The 14,730-nt window shown below is 42.0% G+C and overlaps 1 protein-coding gene across 3 annotated transcripts; it reads left to right on the forward strand.

Moving 5' to 3' along the window:
• The first annotated feature begins 600 nt into the window (after positions 1 to 600).
• Positions 601 to 8,638, forward strand: LOC108921673 (uncharacterized). 3 transcript variants are annotated; one of them, XM_029258735.1, is made up of 7 exons: positions 601 to 658; positions 2,949 to 3,095; positions 4,724 to 4,787; positions 5,148 to 5,208; positions 6,669 to 6,745; positions 6,973 to 6,982; positions 7,740 to 8,638. In XM_029258735.1, exons 1-7 carry the CDS (start codon positions 603 to 605, stop codon positions 8,411 to 8,413), a joined length of 1,089 nt encoding a protein of 362 aa, XP_029114568.1. In that variant the 5' UTR covers positions 601 to 602; the 3' UTR covers positions 8,414 to 8,638. The 3 variants fall into 3 exon arrangements, with proteins under 3 accessions (XP_029114568.1, XP_029114569.1, XP_029114570.1); XM_029258736.1 differs by lacking the exon at positions 601 to 658 and adding an exon at positions 734 to 833; XM_029258737.1 differs by lacking the exons at positions 601 to 658; positions 2,949 to 3,095 and adding an exon at positions 4,402 to 4,445.
• Positions 8,639 to 14,730: the final 6,092 nt, after the last annotated feature.

A 14,730-nucleotide genomic window follows, 5' to 3' on the forward strand; every position in this document is an offset into this window, starting at 1 on the left:
TATCTAGCAGTGTAAGTCACCTTGGTCAATAAGGTGCGTGGGCTGATAACGCTACATAGTATCCGTTGGAAGTTGCTGTGGATAAAAGCGTCTGCTAAATAAATAAATGTAAATGTATTACGACTTGGGGGGCGCAGTGGCGCAGTGGGTTGGACCGGTTCCTGCTTTCCAGCGGGTCTGGGGTTCGAGTCCCGCTTGGGGTGCCTTGCGATGGACTGGCGTCCCATCCTGGGTGTGTCCCCTCCCCCTCCGGCCTTACGCCCTGAGTTGCCGGGTAGGCTCCGGTTCCCTGCGACCCCGTATGGGACAAGCGGTTCAGAAAATGTGTGTGTGTGTGTGTGTGTGTGTGTGTATTATGACTTAGACGAACATCAGATCACATTTCAGGAGCCATTCATGTAGAAATCAAGACCATTTCAACTGGTTCATAAACCTTTCCTTTATATATATGTAGACTTCTTGACTTAAAGCGATAACAAGAAAGCTGAAAGTTACAAGTGCGCCTGTGTGTGTGTGTGTGTGTGAGTGTAAAAGGAGTGGGAGGGAGGGAAAGAGAACAAGGAAGCAAGTTGGGCCAAAGTTCACTTTTCTACACTGTGGTCATGCGTCACACCCCCTCAGAGGTGTCCAACTGCAGCGGCAAAGGCTCTGGAACGAGGTAACGGGGTGGGCTCAACGGAATAATGCACTGAATTGGAAGAAGGAGAGGTTTATAGCAAGGTGTGCAGCGTGGTCCACGTCCCGGTATAGAGTGCTCGCTCCTGGGGGCCGACGTCCTGGGAGCAGCGGTTAGCTCACGGGGGGAGGTGGACGCCCGACGGCCCGCTGACGCTGTGAGTACAGGCACCGCTCGGCTGTCCGGGTCTCGACGGCCGCGACGCTTCCACGGCTGTCGCAGTTTAAAAGGCATATAAGCGGTACACGAAAAGTGAAAGAACCACAGCTACTCACAGGTAAAATCCATTAACAAACAAGACTCAGCCTCAGTTTCTTAAATTATTACTACAGTAAGTAAACTCTTGGTGGAGTTTCGCTTCGCATTCCATAAATCACACCGTTTGATCCGATGGTTCCCCATTTAGGGTGACGATGTGTGGGAAGTTCGCGGGTGAAAAGCTTTACGTGAACAAGAACGGGGGTGTGGAAATTGTCGCCTTCATTTGATCAGAGCAGAGGCCCATGCAAGCGCTTTGGGTCGCGACAGAGTGAGCTCTGCCATGCAAAGACTCAGCGAAGGAGCGCAGTACAGTCAGCCGGCAGCGTTCTGCAAGATGATGCAAAGAAAACGGAGGAAGCTTTCAGATCAACAAATTGTGAAGAAAGGCAGAATAGCAGAACTTCAAAAAATTGCTGACGGTATCTGCAGTATAGTGTGTGAGTGACAGAGAGAGTGTGTGTGTTCCGCTGATGTATGGATGAGTGACCCAGTGTAAGTAGTGTATTTAGCAGTGTAAATCACCTTGGTGGATAAGGTGTATGGACTCATAACACTATACAGAGTTCATTGGAAGTTGCTTTGGAGAAAAGTGTCTACTAAGCAAACAAATGTAAATGTAAATGTAAACTGCAAAAACCGGTCAAACCCAAAGGTGAATCCAAAATTCTGACGCTGATTTTCGCTGATAACTGAAGAAATCCCTGAATCAATAGCGTTTTGAAAAGAAGCAAAGCAAGCAAAGAGATCATCGCTTCTGTAAATCTCAGACTTCACTTATTCCTGTACTGAAGGAATTTAAGCACTGGGGATCTTCTTTTCTTCTCCTTTTCCGTGTTTGTTCTTTGCTCAAGTGAGACCACACTTGTTTTGGTCGACTCCCCCCTTGGTGGCTGAGAAAAGGAAGGCGCGGCCGTCTATAAACTGGGAGGTAGTGTGAAAGCAGGGATAAGGCCATTGTGTTGCAGTAACACTAAATACATATTTTACACCCGCTGAGATAATTCTCTGCTCTGTCGCTGACCTTTATTTGTTATGTACGGAGTTATCTCAGTGTTCTTAATTTATTATTTAATTTATTAAAAAGTCAATGCCTCTCTAATTTCCTTGTGGAAGGTTCAAGTAGAATGATTTCACCTACCATCTATAAAGCGTAAAAAAAACACATCATAGCTAGTGTTTGAAAATGCACGGTACATTAAAATCAAGATAGCGTTAGATGCATACGGGTGTCGGCATTTCTTATGTTGCACGTAACGTGTAGTGTAAACTAATCTGGATTTGATTTGTGATTCCACAAAAATTCTGCAAAAATACAGTGCATACTGGCTCCATAAACACATGGCAGAGTGAAATTTACGTGTTATTTTACCTGCACACCAAAGAATTATTTTAATAATTCGCTTGCTAAGATTCCTATTACGCTTGATTTCTTAAACCGCAAACTGATTTTATTCTGTTGCTCATTTAAACCAGTGTAGATTTGCTTTAAATCCAGTAAGACAGCACACGTTTGTTCTTTTTCATTTATTATCTTTTACTGATGCCTTGCAATAGTGTCAACCAATTTGTCTGTAGATAACTGACAATATCTGCAATTATGAATTTGCCAGAATTAGCTTTACTTTACATTTTGCTAATTAAAATCCATCTTTTTTTTTTTACATTAGAGAACATCTGATTTTTAAACACATGACTATGGTGAGCTGAATGTGACACAGAAAGAAGTCTTAGCTGGCTGTACTCCTTACGTTTATTCTACAAGCATAACGAATGTAAATTTATTCTTATGCTCTTGTTTTCTGGACTGCTTTTTGTAACTATGTCAGTTCAAACAGAAATGTCATATATACAGATTTCATACAGAATGCTCAAATGAAGTGCATTTAATTTTGTCTCCAACATAAACGAATCGCTGTGAAAAACTGCAGAAAACACCACATGGCCCATGTGTTTATCATTGCTCTGCACAGGTGTTCTATTAACGTAACCTGTTTTATCTGTGTTCCCGCAGTGAAGGAGGGTGTATTACCGTGGTCCTGGGAGGCCCAGGGATAGCGGCCATGGAGGTCGCCCCAGTCTCCCTGGGTCTTGTCCTCCTCTCCTTCTGCTCCCTCTTTATCCTCGCGATCGCTCTTGCACTTTGCACCGAATGTAGAAGGTCGGTCATCAATCTTCTTTGTTGGAACAAAAACCAAAGGACAAGATGAAACATGTACTGTATTTACATAAGGTGTGAAATGAGGTGAAAGGAATGGTATAGGTCTCTCGTCGTTTATTCAGATGAAGTAGGTGAGGGGCATTCGGTTCATTTTGCCTGCCACTACGAAGGTGGACCGTATGGATCTGATTCAGTTGGTGCTGGAACAGTGGAGATCAATAAATCAGGCCCTGATATTGTTGATGCCGTGTACATCGTACTTTAGAGTAGGACAGTTCCCCGCTCAGGGGAAGTTCCCACAAGCCTTCAACTCTAGTGCCAGCCCCCCCCATCCCCCACCCCATCCCCCACCCCCACCATTCCACAATTTGCCAGGTGTGCTGTGGGTAAAGGAAAAGCCCTAGCGGGCTTTGACCTCACTTTGTGGTGGGTGCAAAGCGAAGTGCCTGGTATGCTGTGGCTGATCATACTGAGCAGCCGGCAGAGTCAACAGCCTTTGTACACGCGAGGAGGAACAGGACAGACAAGTGTGTTCACCCCAAGGATCCATACAGAATAAGCAATCTGTCAAGCCTACAAGCGGCAGTTGCTACAGCAGTGTACTGACACTCATACACCTCAGAAATATGACTGTCAATGTCAAAAATATCACTATCACTGTGTGTTTTAAATCATGTAAGGCCACTCGGACACTTTGACACATTTACCCTGGTATTCCGTCTGCGCTGGGGAAGTCTGTCACCAAGTCAAATTCCTTGTATGTGTGAACATACTTGGCAATAAAGCTCATTCTGATTCTGATTCTGATATAAACTTACTGGAATGCTACTGACTCAACCATTCAAAAAAAAAATCCTGATTATAAAGTTAGATCTACCACCCTGCTATTTTTTTTTAAGTGTATCCTAACTCATACTTGCTTTTTGAGGAAGTTACAGAATATGGGCTGATTACTTTTACGTTATTTTCTTAAGAAAATGTATTTTGAGCACGGAACTTTCTTCCGCTGTGAAAATGAAAAATGAAAATGAAGCGTTTTAATTATTTATTCAAACGAACATTGGATCTGCACGATCAGATGAATTAAGCAATGTCTGGACACACTTTTGGAACTCCTTAGACAGTGATACATGATCATCCTATAAATATTGTAACCTTCTGCCCTTCCTTCTAAAACCACGCATTTGTGTGTGGCAGCGCTTGCAGTTCGGAAAGTGACCTGTAGGGGGAGACAAAAGTCTCCTTGACGTTGAAGGGGATGGAAATCCGCTCTAGGGTCGATCAGGGTGGTGGGGAGGGAAGCCAGTGGGGTTGTTTTCACTGCTGTATGGACAACAATTATAACAGGAGGTCAGGAAAACTCCTTATGCTCTTTCGAAACTATTCTTTAATAAATTTACACCTCCAGCTGTAGTACCCTTGAGCAAGGTACTTACCCTCAATTGCTCCAGTAAAAAAAAAAAAAAAAAATTACCCAGCTGTATAAACAAGTTAAATACTTCTAAGAGCCTTAACATTGTAAGTTGCTTTGGAGAAAAGCATGAGCTAAAAGAATGGACGTAAATATGAATGTAAATGTGTGTGCTTTGTTGTGTTTGCGAAGTAACCGTTTGCTTTTGTGCTCACAGGTATTCATTTCACATGCAAGAGAGGCCTAGAAAAGAGAGGACTCCATCCACGATGATTCGAGTGGTAGGTGACGAAGCCATACAGTCCCGCTGCACACGGTTCCCAGGCGCCTGTAAGCACTTCTAGTGTTTCGGATCTGCAACAAGGCACACATTCATACACTAAAAATACATGATTAGACCAGCGATTTAATCAGCAGCCAATCAATTCTGCATCTAAGGCTTAAAATACTGAACATCCTTACCATTCATACTGTGGTACCAAGAAGACAAGAGGTAATTAAATATATGTTGCCAAACAGAACCTTCCTTCCATGTGTTTTCTTGCTCATCATCAAGTCGAGTGACTCAGCAAAAGGAAAGGATTTCAGTGGGGATGCTGTTGAAATGAAGTCTAAAGTGCTGCGCTTACTGTGACTCACAGGTGAATCTGGAGCAAGTCAGAGAGAGCCCGTGGATTAACAACATCACAAAAGACGAGGAAGGTATAAAGTGTTGTCTTCCATATACATAAGTGATTTCCATTACAATTAGCCATAACATGTGACTAGGACTTGTAACCGAGCGCTGCACTGCTCTTTGTGACTGAGATTTCATGTGTAACAGCAGATTCGCGGAATAAAATGTGTTCCGTGAAATATGTTATTTTACATGTCACTTTGTTTGCGTGTTTATGCATTAATTGTGGGTTTGTTTTTTATCATTTATCGAACACTTTTCAAAGATGAGGTCTTTTCCTCTATTTTGCTGAAGGATTTGAATCTGCCTGTAATTACTGCAGACCTTTAACCGATTTTTCTGGGAAATACACGTTTCGTCTTGTGCCAAAAATGAAAAAGAAAAGCAGCTCTTTTGCAGCATTTCATAATTTGCTTCTTAGTGCCTCTTGAAAGTCCGAGAGTGTTTTAATTATTTAATTAATTCCTTTTAATGTGACAGTATCTGCTGTTCGGCTCTCGCATGTAAGTATGAGAAAGGAAATTCCTCAGCCTTTGTCAAACCTCTGAGAAAACATGACATGACACAACGGAGTTCACATTTATTTACCAGACATTTTTCTTCAAACCAACTTACAATTATTTACCCATTTATATAGCTGGGTAACTTTACTGGAGGGTAAGAAAGTTGCTCAAGGATATAAAAGTTGTAGGTGGGCCTTGAACCTACAACCTTTGGGTTTAAAGACAGCAGCTCTAACAACTACATTACCAGCTATAGTTCTCTTAAAATAGTAGTAAATGACAGAAAGAGAAACTATATTACTGGTAGCTGGAGTTCTGTATAAAATTGCCCTGGACTCTTGTTCCTGGTTCTTCTTGCACCATTTCTGTGCATAATTGTTTTATCCCTTAACTGATAATTATTTAATTGTTAATTGTTTTAATTAATTCTAATTATAGTCAGGGGGTGTAGTGGTGCAGTGGGTTTGCCCGGGTCCTGCTCTCCAGTGGGTCTGGGGTTCAAGTCCTGCTTGGGGTGCCGTCCTGGGTGTGTCCCCTCCCCCTCCAGCCTCACGCCCTGCGTTGCCGGGTTAGGCTCTGGCTCCCTGCGACCCCAAATGGGACAAGTGGTATCAGACTGTATGTGTGTGTGTGTGAGAAATTATAGTCATTTATTTTTTTTTTTTAATTATTCAAGCAGTCCTTAAAACTCGATAGAAAACTCTGTGGAAAATCATCCGGGACATGTCTGCATTTTCCATTTTTCCAGGAGACAGTCTGGGGAACACAGAGTCTTCAGTCAGAAATTGCCTAAGTTTTGGAAATGGTCTTGTCCAAACAGCTGCAGTTATTATGCACCTAAAAATAATTTGTTCAGAAAACAATCCGGTCTAAAAATATTTGTACTATTGCAATGAAGTGTGGTATGACAAAATCAACCATAGCCTACCATCTGTGAAAATAGAGAGCGTTAAATTTCGAATGTGGGCCTTAACTGCTTGCAGGTGATTCCTCAGAACCAATGAAGACAGTCAACGGCAACACAAAGGAAAGGAGAGGAGATAAATTTCCATCAGCCGAAATCACACACACACACACATTTTCAGAACCGCTTGTCCCATACGGGGTCACGGGGAACCGGAGCCTACCCGGGAACACAGGGGCGTAAGGCCAGAGGGGGAGGGAACACACCCAGGACGGGACGCCAGTCCGTCGCAAGGCACCCCAAGCGGGACTTGAACCCCAGACCCACCGGAGAGCAGGACTGCGGTCCAACCCACTGCGCCACCGCACCCCCTCTCAGCCGAAATCAATTCTGGTAATATTCCAAAATGAAATGCATAATATGGATCAAGAATGCTCTGTGCTTGTCCTTCTGTTCATGTTGCCCTGTAGGTGCGTATTGCAACCCATCCATTGATTTTCTTTAACTGCTTGTTCTGATCAGGGTTGTGGCGATCCTGGGCCTGTCCCAGAATCGCTGGGCACAAGGCTGAGGTAGGCACACCCTGGACAAGATGCCAGTCCTTCGCAGGGTAGCCACATGTTCATGCTCAGTCACTCACCCATTCACACACTAAGGGCAATTTAGTATCACCAGTTCACCTGAAGTGCATGTCTTTGGACTGTGCGGGGAAACCAGAGCACCCAAAGGAAACCCACAGAGATACAGGGACAACATAGAAACTCCACACAGCCTAAGCTGGATTCAAACACTACGCCAAACTCACTGCACCACCACGGCTCCCATACTGCAACTAGTAAATTATCAATACAAGGCTTCATGCGTTGCAGTGGAATGGCATCCTCTCCACGGTGTAGCCTGACTGGTCTAGTGCCATGTGCTTCTGGGATAGGCTCTGGACATCACAACCCTGACTTCAACAACCAGTTTGAGTGAGTGAGTGAGAGAGAGAGAGAGGTATTATGCAAGACACTGAAGGTCACTAGAACATCAGTCAAAGTTTAGGTCATGTAAATGTATTCAAGCAACAATTCTTTGCATATTGCACAAGACAAAGGAGGACCCTTTTTCTGAAATTATTTTTTCTTGCCTTCCCTGCATTCCTCTGTAGGTGAAATAAGCGTGATCCCCAACGAGGAGCAGCACTCAGAGCCCCAGAGCACCCTGTCCAGAGACGGGACCAGGACTGCAGCAGAAGGGCCTGCAAGCATCACTGCTCGCCAAACCGATATGGCCTCTGTATCGATTTTTACCCCACATATGGATGTGGAGACACCTCTGCAATCCACCCCTTCTCAGAATCTGACACAGATCCAGTCCAAGGGGTTTGGTTCCTCAGTTCAGTCTTGCGAAGACCATGAGACACGATCTCCCCAGAACCCCAGCAAACCACAGCGTATGTACGAGAGCATAGGGGACTTATGTGAAGCCAATGTCAACCTCTATCCCGCTACTGGAGCTTTTGTCAAGGACTGCTTTGAAGACCCCAGTCACCAGGCTGTAGAGGAGGTGACACCTGACTCCAGCCCAGCCAGTCATGTGTCTAACTTGCAGCACGGGGGGGATCCAGCTCTATCAGTCCCGCCTACTCCAACCGAGATGGTCAGAGAAGGTGTATATGGCAGGGGGCTGAATGACATGTACGCTCGAGTAAGCAAGAAAGCGAAGAGCCCCACCCCACAACCGCAACTGCCCAAAGAAGAAAGGGAAGAACAGGTTGAACCTCCACCCCCTATCCCACACAGGGGATCTGAGGAGTCCTTCATTACAATAGAACTGGTATAAATGTATAAACTTCAGAACAACCAAAATCCACATGCAGTGATTCCTCAACTCACAAACACAATTGGGACCAGAAGTCTAACTCCAAAATCATGTTTACCTCTTTTACTAAAGTCATAACCAAAATAAGTTACATAATACAGATATTTCTCCATTTAGACATGTTACACACACACACACACACACACACACATTTCTTAGATACCAGCATAATAATAAAATATCCATCCATCCATCCGTCCATCCAACAACCACTTGTCTTGTGCAGGGGCATGGTAGTCCGGAGCCTATCCCAGAAGCATGAGCCGTAAAACAGGGTACACCCTAAGAACACACCCATGACTTTATCATTTCTTTTACTGATTTCAAACTGCATTAAAATTAATTTACAAAGTCATCTCCAGCACCTCCCATTCAATCCTGATTCATCACATAAAAATGTACAGCATTTGTTAGCTTCTGGGCACTTTCAACTTTGTTATCTACACCAGCAAGAAAAAAAATACTGCCATACCATGATGTATGTATTAAGGTTAGGACTGTAAAAATCTTGAAAATAGCTGTAATAACTAAAAATGCATTGTAAAACTTTTAATTTTGCAGTAGCTTTCAGCTGCATTAAAATTAAAGCAAATTTAAAATGAATGAAAATAAAAACACCCTTTCTCCGAAAACTCCTATTTCTTGCTGATTATTGAGCAATTCTTGTCATAAACATATACAACACTTTTCATCTTGTTGTTGAACACTCATCCTCAAGCATGGGCTATACACAATGTTTAAGGCAGGAGAATTAGAGTGCTCTGCTTCCTATTTTGGTGTTTTGGTATATTATGCTGTCAGATAATTACTAGATGTCAAAATGCAAGTCATTTTCCGACAGAGAAAATGCATTCATTCTCACACACACTTTCTGAACTGCTTGTCCCATACGGGGAACCGGAGCCTACCCGGCAACTCAGGGCGTAAGGCTGGAGGGGGAGGGGACACACCCAGGATGGGACGCCAGTCCATCACAAGGCACCCCAAGCGGGACTCGAACCCCAGACCCACCGGAGAGCAGGACCCGGTCCAACCCACTGCACCACCACGTCCCTGTCAAAACACAGTCAGTGCATTAAAATAAACAACCTAACCAAGGTCTACAACCGCTCGTGCCAAGCGGAGTCACGGCGACCTGGAGCTTAACCTGACAACACAAGGCGCAAGGCTGGAGGGGGAGAGGACACACCCAGGACGGGACACCAGTCCAGCGCAAGGCACCCGAAGCAGGGCTCCAAACCCAGACCCGCCACACAGCGAGCACCGGCCAAACCTGCCGCACCACCGCACCTCCCCTAAAATAAACACATAAACAGTAAAATTTATGTCTTCAAAAGTTTGCAACTCCAATGTTCATAACACAAGAAGCCAGAGTACTAAAAATGATTTTTGCTGGGCAGCAGACATGCTTAAAAAACTTAATTTAAAACTTAATTTTAAAAAGATACAGCTCTGCAGCTAAATTATAGAAACAATTGTGTTTAAGTTTTTTGGCTTGAGATTTACAATACAATTTCATAATTAAAAAACTGTAATAGTCTGGCTCCACTATGTCACCTGAGCCACAAAAAACTGCATGTGTCACTGTGAAGAAAATGTACCATCTTTTACTTTTTATTTCACCTCTTTAGGTTCTCTGTGCTCAGTGTAAAATGATCCTGATAGGTGGATAATAACACAACGGATAACACTGAACTCTGACCCCAAGGACATTAATTCCAGTCCCCAAGGAGCCATTGCTGCAGTTCCTTTGAACAATGGACAGAACTAGAATAGCTGTAGTGAAACATCCAGCTTTATATATGGGTAACACTGTAAATTGCTTAGAACAGACAGATGTGTTGCCTGGGCAATGAAGTAATAAAATTAACAAACAAATCAAAGGGATCAATTCAGTAAATATGAGTCAATATTTTCTGTGTACAAATTTACACGACAGCGGACCTTCAAGCAGTATTTAAAAAGCATTAAGCCTTTTTAAATGAACAGTACATTTTACATCCCTCAAATACTCAAATCAAGATTTGAATTTGATTAAATTTGCACCTGCCACATATTTATGATCAGTTTTGTTTCATGGGATAGTAATTGAAGAGATTTGTGTGAGAATTTTGACTTAAATGACTTATACGTGCGAAAAAATATTGCACCGTTTCCAACTGTAACCTTTTATGTTTTGTTGGGAAATATTGCCATGCATTGTATAGGAATGTGTGTTTTGCTTGTTATGTTTTTGCTATGCTTTCATAATTGCAGTAAAAGAGCAGTACAACTGCAGCAAAAAGAGATTTCAGGTGCTTTGTGATAAGACAGCTTTCGTGATTACTCTTTTCATATATTATCAGGAAGAATTTTGGGAAACGGGGAATTACTCTGTAGCCCTGTGGCTGTACTGAGATTATTTTAATGAAAAGGACTGATGAGTAGATTTTGTCATTTATGTTTCTATTGGTTTTAGAAATGTTCCCACAAAAGGCTAATTATTAAATTCAATTAATGGATCTTAATTATTTTCCAGTACCAAAAATTAAATGCCCGTTGAATGTTAAATCAAAAGTCTTTAACATGTACTTTACTGATCGTGGACCTGCAAAAAAAAAAAAAAAAAAAAGTTACATCTTCATTGGATACCTACTATAACATGTGTATTAATGTAAATGTTCCTTTGTTGCAAACTACAAATTAGGTTTTTTTTCACCATGGGAAGAACAATTGTTTTTCTCATGAGAAAACACCTTTTGCATGTTAATGTGTCTCATTTAAAGGTTCAATTGTAATATTCTCCCAATAGGCCATTCAGGCAGCAGTGGAGGCCTGAGTATATCTCTCCCATTTCTTAATTACATGACAACCATTTGCAACCCTGAATATTATGAAAAATTAAAATGTAATTGGGTGGAAATATTTTACTGGCCAAACTCATAACTCCAGCATGACAACCTGTGATTTTAAGGTTGTGCAGAAGTCAATAATGTTTCATGAAAAAGACCCATCCCTGTGATCAAATTTTGGGGAAGACAGAGCTCTGCTTTTGTATCATTTAACAGTGAGGCTCTGAAACTATTAAACTCCTTTTGCCTGCTTTTGTCAAGGGGCTGCACACGGTTTCAAACCCCACTCCTGCTGTAGTATCCTTATGCAAGGTACTTACCCTGAAACAGTCCAGTAGTATAAAGGGGTAAATCACTGTAAGTTGCTTTGAGGAAAACAAATGTGTAACTGTTAAATATGCAACATAACATAACCATTGCCAACAACTGCTTGTCACAAGCAGGGTCACGGTGAGCCAGAGCCTTACCCGGCAACACAGGGCGCAAGACCAAAGGGGGAGGGGGCTCACCCGGACAGGACGCCAGCCTACCACGAAAAACCCCAAGCGGGGCTCGAACCCCAGACCTGCCACACAGTGGGCGCTTGCTGAACCTGCCCCAAGTAAAGCACCAGTTGAAAACAAATATAATAAATGTAATAATAATCAGTTTAAGGTTAAAAGCATTCTTGGAGGTCATATTTATTGGTTTTTGTAATGAAAAAAGCATTCATACTTTCATAAGTGTTCATTCTGTACACTGTAGAGAAAGAAGTGCTGTGTGTATCAGAATGCTGAGTGTGGTGGATGGCCAGCTACTGCTGAAATATAGTTTTTTAATCATCGAAACAGGCCTGACCAGTGTCTTGACATTGGTCTTATTTCAGACATTTCATTTAAAGTATAATTTGGCATTTGACTGTCCGATCTCAACATCCTAAGAGTGCATCAAGCTGTTTTATCATACATATTATTAAAAAAGGTACAATACTGTATGACATATTTCAGAATAAAACCATTGTTAGTGACATACAGATTTCTTTAAAATTAAGTTGCATTTGATTTTCTTATTTGTAACTGACAAAATAAGGTCAATCATAATAACTCTTCATTCAATTACTTTTGAGGTACTACAATATCCAGAATTCACTATTACTCATACAGAGGAAAGAAGAAAAAGAAGAAAAAACACTGGCCCAGAAGTGCTCATTCTGCTGAGGGATGATGAAGCATGTGACAATGAGTTAGTCAACAGAGCCTCTTATCTGTCATTGTTGAAAAAAGCATGCTCAACTTAAATTGGACAAAGGTGGCCTAATACAGGAAAGTACAAGACTAGACATGTTCAGTCTGGCTGCAAATGGAAAAAGATGAAGAACAAATAACGCAGTATTATATGTCTCTCAATGACGGAGGCATTAGGCGATATAATTTACCGACAGCCCATCATCAGACAACATTCAAAAGGCACCCAGTAATTATAGAAGACAGACATTCCAAATGATTTCATGAATTTCTGTATCACTTTTGTATTCCCTGTAAGAAATAATATTTGTAACTCTGTTATGCTGACAAAGAGTATATTTAGCAGTATGTGACTTGACCCCCAAAGTCTTCCCTGTTAGACTAAGTTAGGTGCGTGACTGCCAACATGAATTAGAAACTTACTGAATTACATGACAAAAAGTAATAAATAAGCAATATATTAAGGACATACATCGTAAAAAGTACACTCTCTTCTGTTTAGACTTGAATTTATTTGTAATTTTCTCCACAACAGGCCTGAGACCTTGCATATGCCATTAAACAATGGATTCCCTCTTACTTGAGGGAATTATGTTGTTGCTCTGGGAATGATGTTTCAGTTAGACTCCCTGTGCCATAATTGATTAACTCATTAATTGATTGTTCCCACCTTTTGTCCAGGATGTTGTTTGTATAAAATGACTGCAAACACTGTCTTCTTTTGTGCTAATGGCTTAAAGTCAAAATATTTGTTTTTCCACTGCCTGCACTTGGCAATAAAGAACATTGTTTTTTTTTTTATGAACTCCCAGTACCTCTTCTAAACTTTTAACCTGTATTTTGACATATACATGAAACTTCTGTAGTGGTTTTTCTGCTTACAAGATGCCGTGACTTCTTATGTCACTAAACGCAGCATCGAGAATCAACAGTCTCAACAAATGTCCGCAGTAAAAATCAGTGTTGTGCGGTATTAATGCCTTCAGCATCTCATTTCCTATTATGCAAGTTGTTTTATTCCCATAACGAGTGCTTTTTCAGAAGGTTGCCTTATCTTCTGAAAATACTTTCTACACCCCATTCTGTGGGTTACTGAAGGAACATGATGCTCTTCTGGAAAAGAAAAGAAAGCAAAAAAAAAGAGGTCATCAGTGCAATTACATTAACAAACCTGCAATACTGTATATGAAAGTAATTACACACCTGTTGTTTCTTGCCATATGATTTTTCAATTTGAGAGAACAAAACATTTCACAATAAAAAATGTCATTTGTATACAATTATTTTTTAAACGACCACAAAAAGTGATTGAACACACGAATGATGTGTGCAAGTAAGCTACACTGTTTAAATGGATTTCTTAACCAAAGAACCAATAGCTCCAGTGAGGACAACTTATTAATAATTTCTTGGTGGGGTTTTTCCACTGCACGGGCCGCAAGTAGTGCTCTGGGTAGAACTCCTGTCTTACCTTCAGTTCAGAAGGTTGTTTGTTTGAATGCCAGTTCTACCCATAACACCATGTATCAAGGAGTTACTTCGAATTACTACAGTACAGTACTCAGCTGGATCAATGAAAGTGCGTTGATTGGTGTTCGAAATTAACACTGGGGTTAGCTAAGGGCTGTGTTACAATTTAATGCGTTATTTTGGTGTATTTGATTTGGGACTGAATTAAACTGAAGCAGTTTAACTGGCATTAATAAAAAGTTCAAGTTTTCATCACAAGGACAACGCAAGACTCGCGATGATTAAGTACAGTGGGTATGGCCGTCGCGAGCGCTTTCTCCACCGCGGACGTGCCACACGCGCTGCGCGTCCCGACTTTCACAACTTGTCCCACAGCGCGGCGTGTGTTCGCGGGCACGTACACAGCGAGGCTCCGCCCACCCGCCGCGAGCGCTGAGGAGGACGTCACACGCTCGGGCTATCGCGAAAACAGCCGGACGCGCGCTATACAGTGTGCGCGTACATTACGTAACATACAGGCTGGGACTCCTCCCCCATCCGCCGTGCACGTACAAGGCTTTTACAGCTCTTTGTTACTCCGCGAGCCGACGTGACCTGCTTTAACATCCTTACCAAAAATAGCGAACCTGATCAGGGGACACAGTGGACACAGCATAATTTGGCCTCGAGCATCATAATACTAAAATGCAACCGTCATATACATTGCAAGTATTGTATTAATCGTGGTAATAAATATCAAATATGCTTGAACCAA

Source organism: Scleropages formosus, chromosome 15 (genome assembly GCF_900964775.1).
Source record: "Scleropages formosus chromosome 15, fSclFor1.1, whole genome shotgun sequence".
Classification (NCBI taxonomy): Eukaryota; Metazoa; Chordata; class Actinopteri; order Osteoglossiformes; family Osteoglossidae; genus Scleropages; species Scleropages formosus.

What these genes read in the sequence shown, in the direction of transcription:
- LOC108921673 (XM_029258735.1), top strand. Translation starts at nt 603, where the DNA reads ATGCGTCACACCCCCTCAGAGGTGTCCAACTGCAGCGGCAAAGGCTCT. An exon ending in GGCAAAGGCTCTGGAACGAG is followed by an intron (nt 659 to 2,948) that starts GTAACGGGGTGG and finishes GTGTTCCCGCAG; the next exon opens with TGAAGGAGGGTGTATTACCG. An exon ending in CATCACAAAAGACGAGGAAG is followed by an intron (nt 5,209 to 6,668) that starts GTATAAAGTGTT and finishes AACTGCTTGCAG; the next exon opens with GTGATTCCTCAGAACCAATG.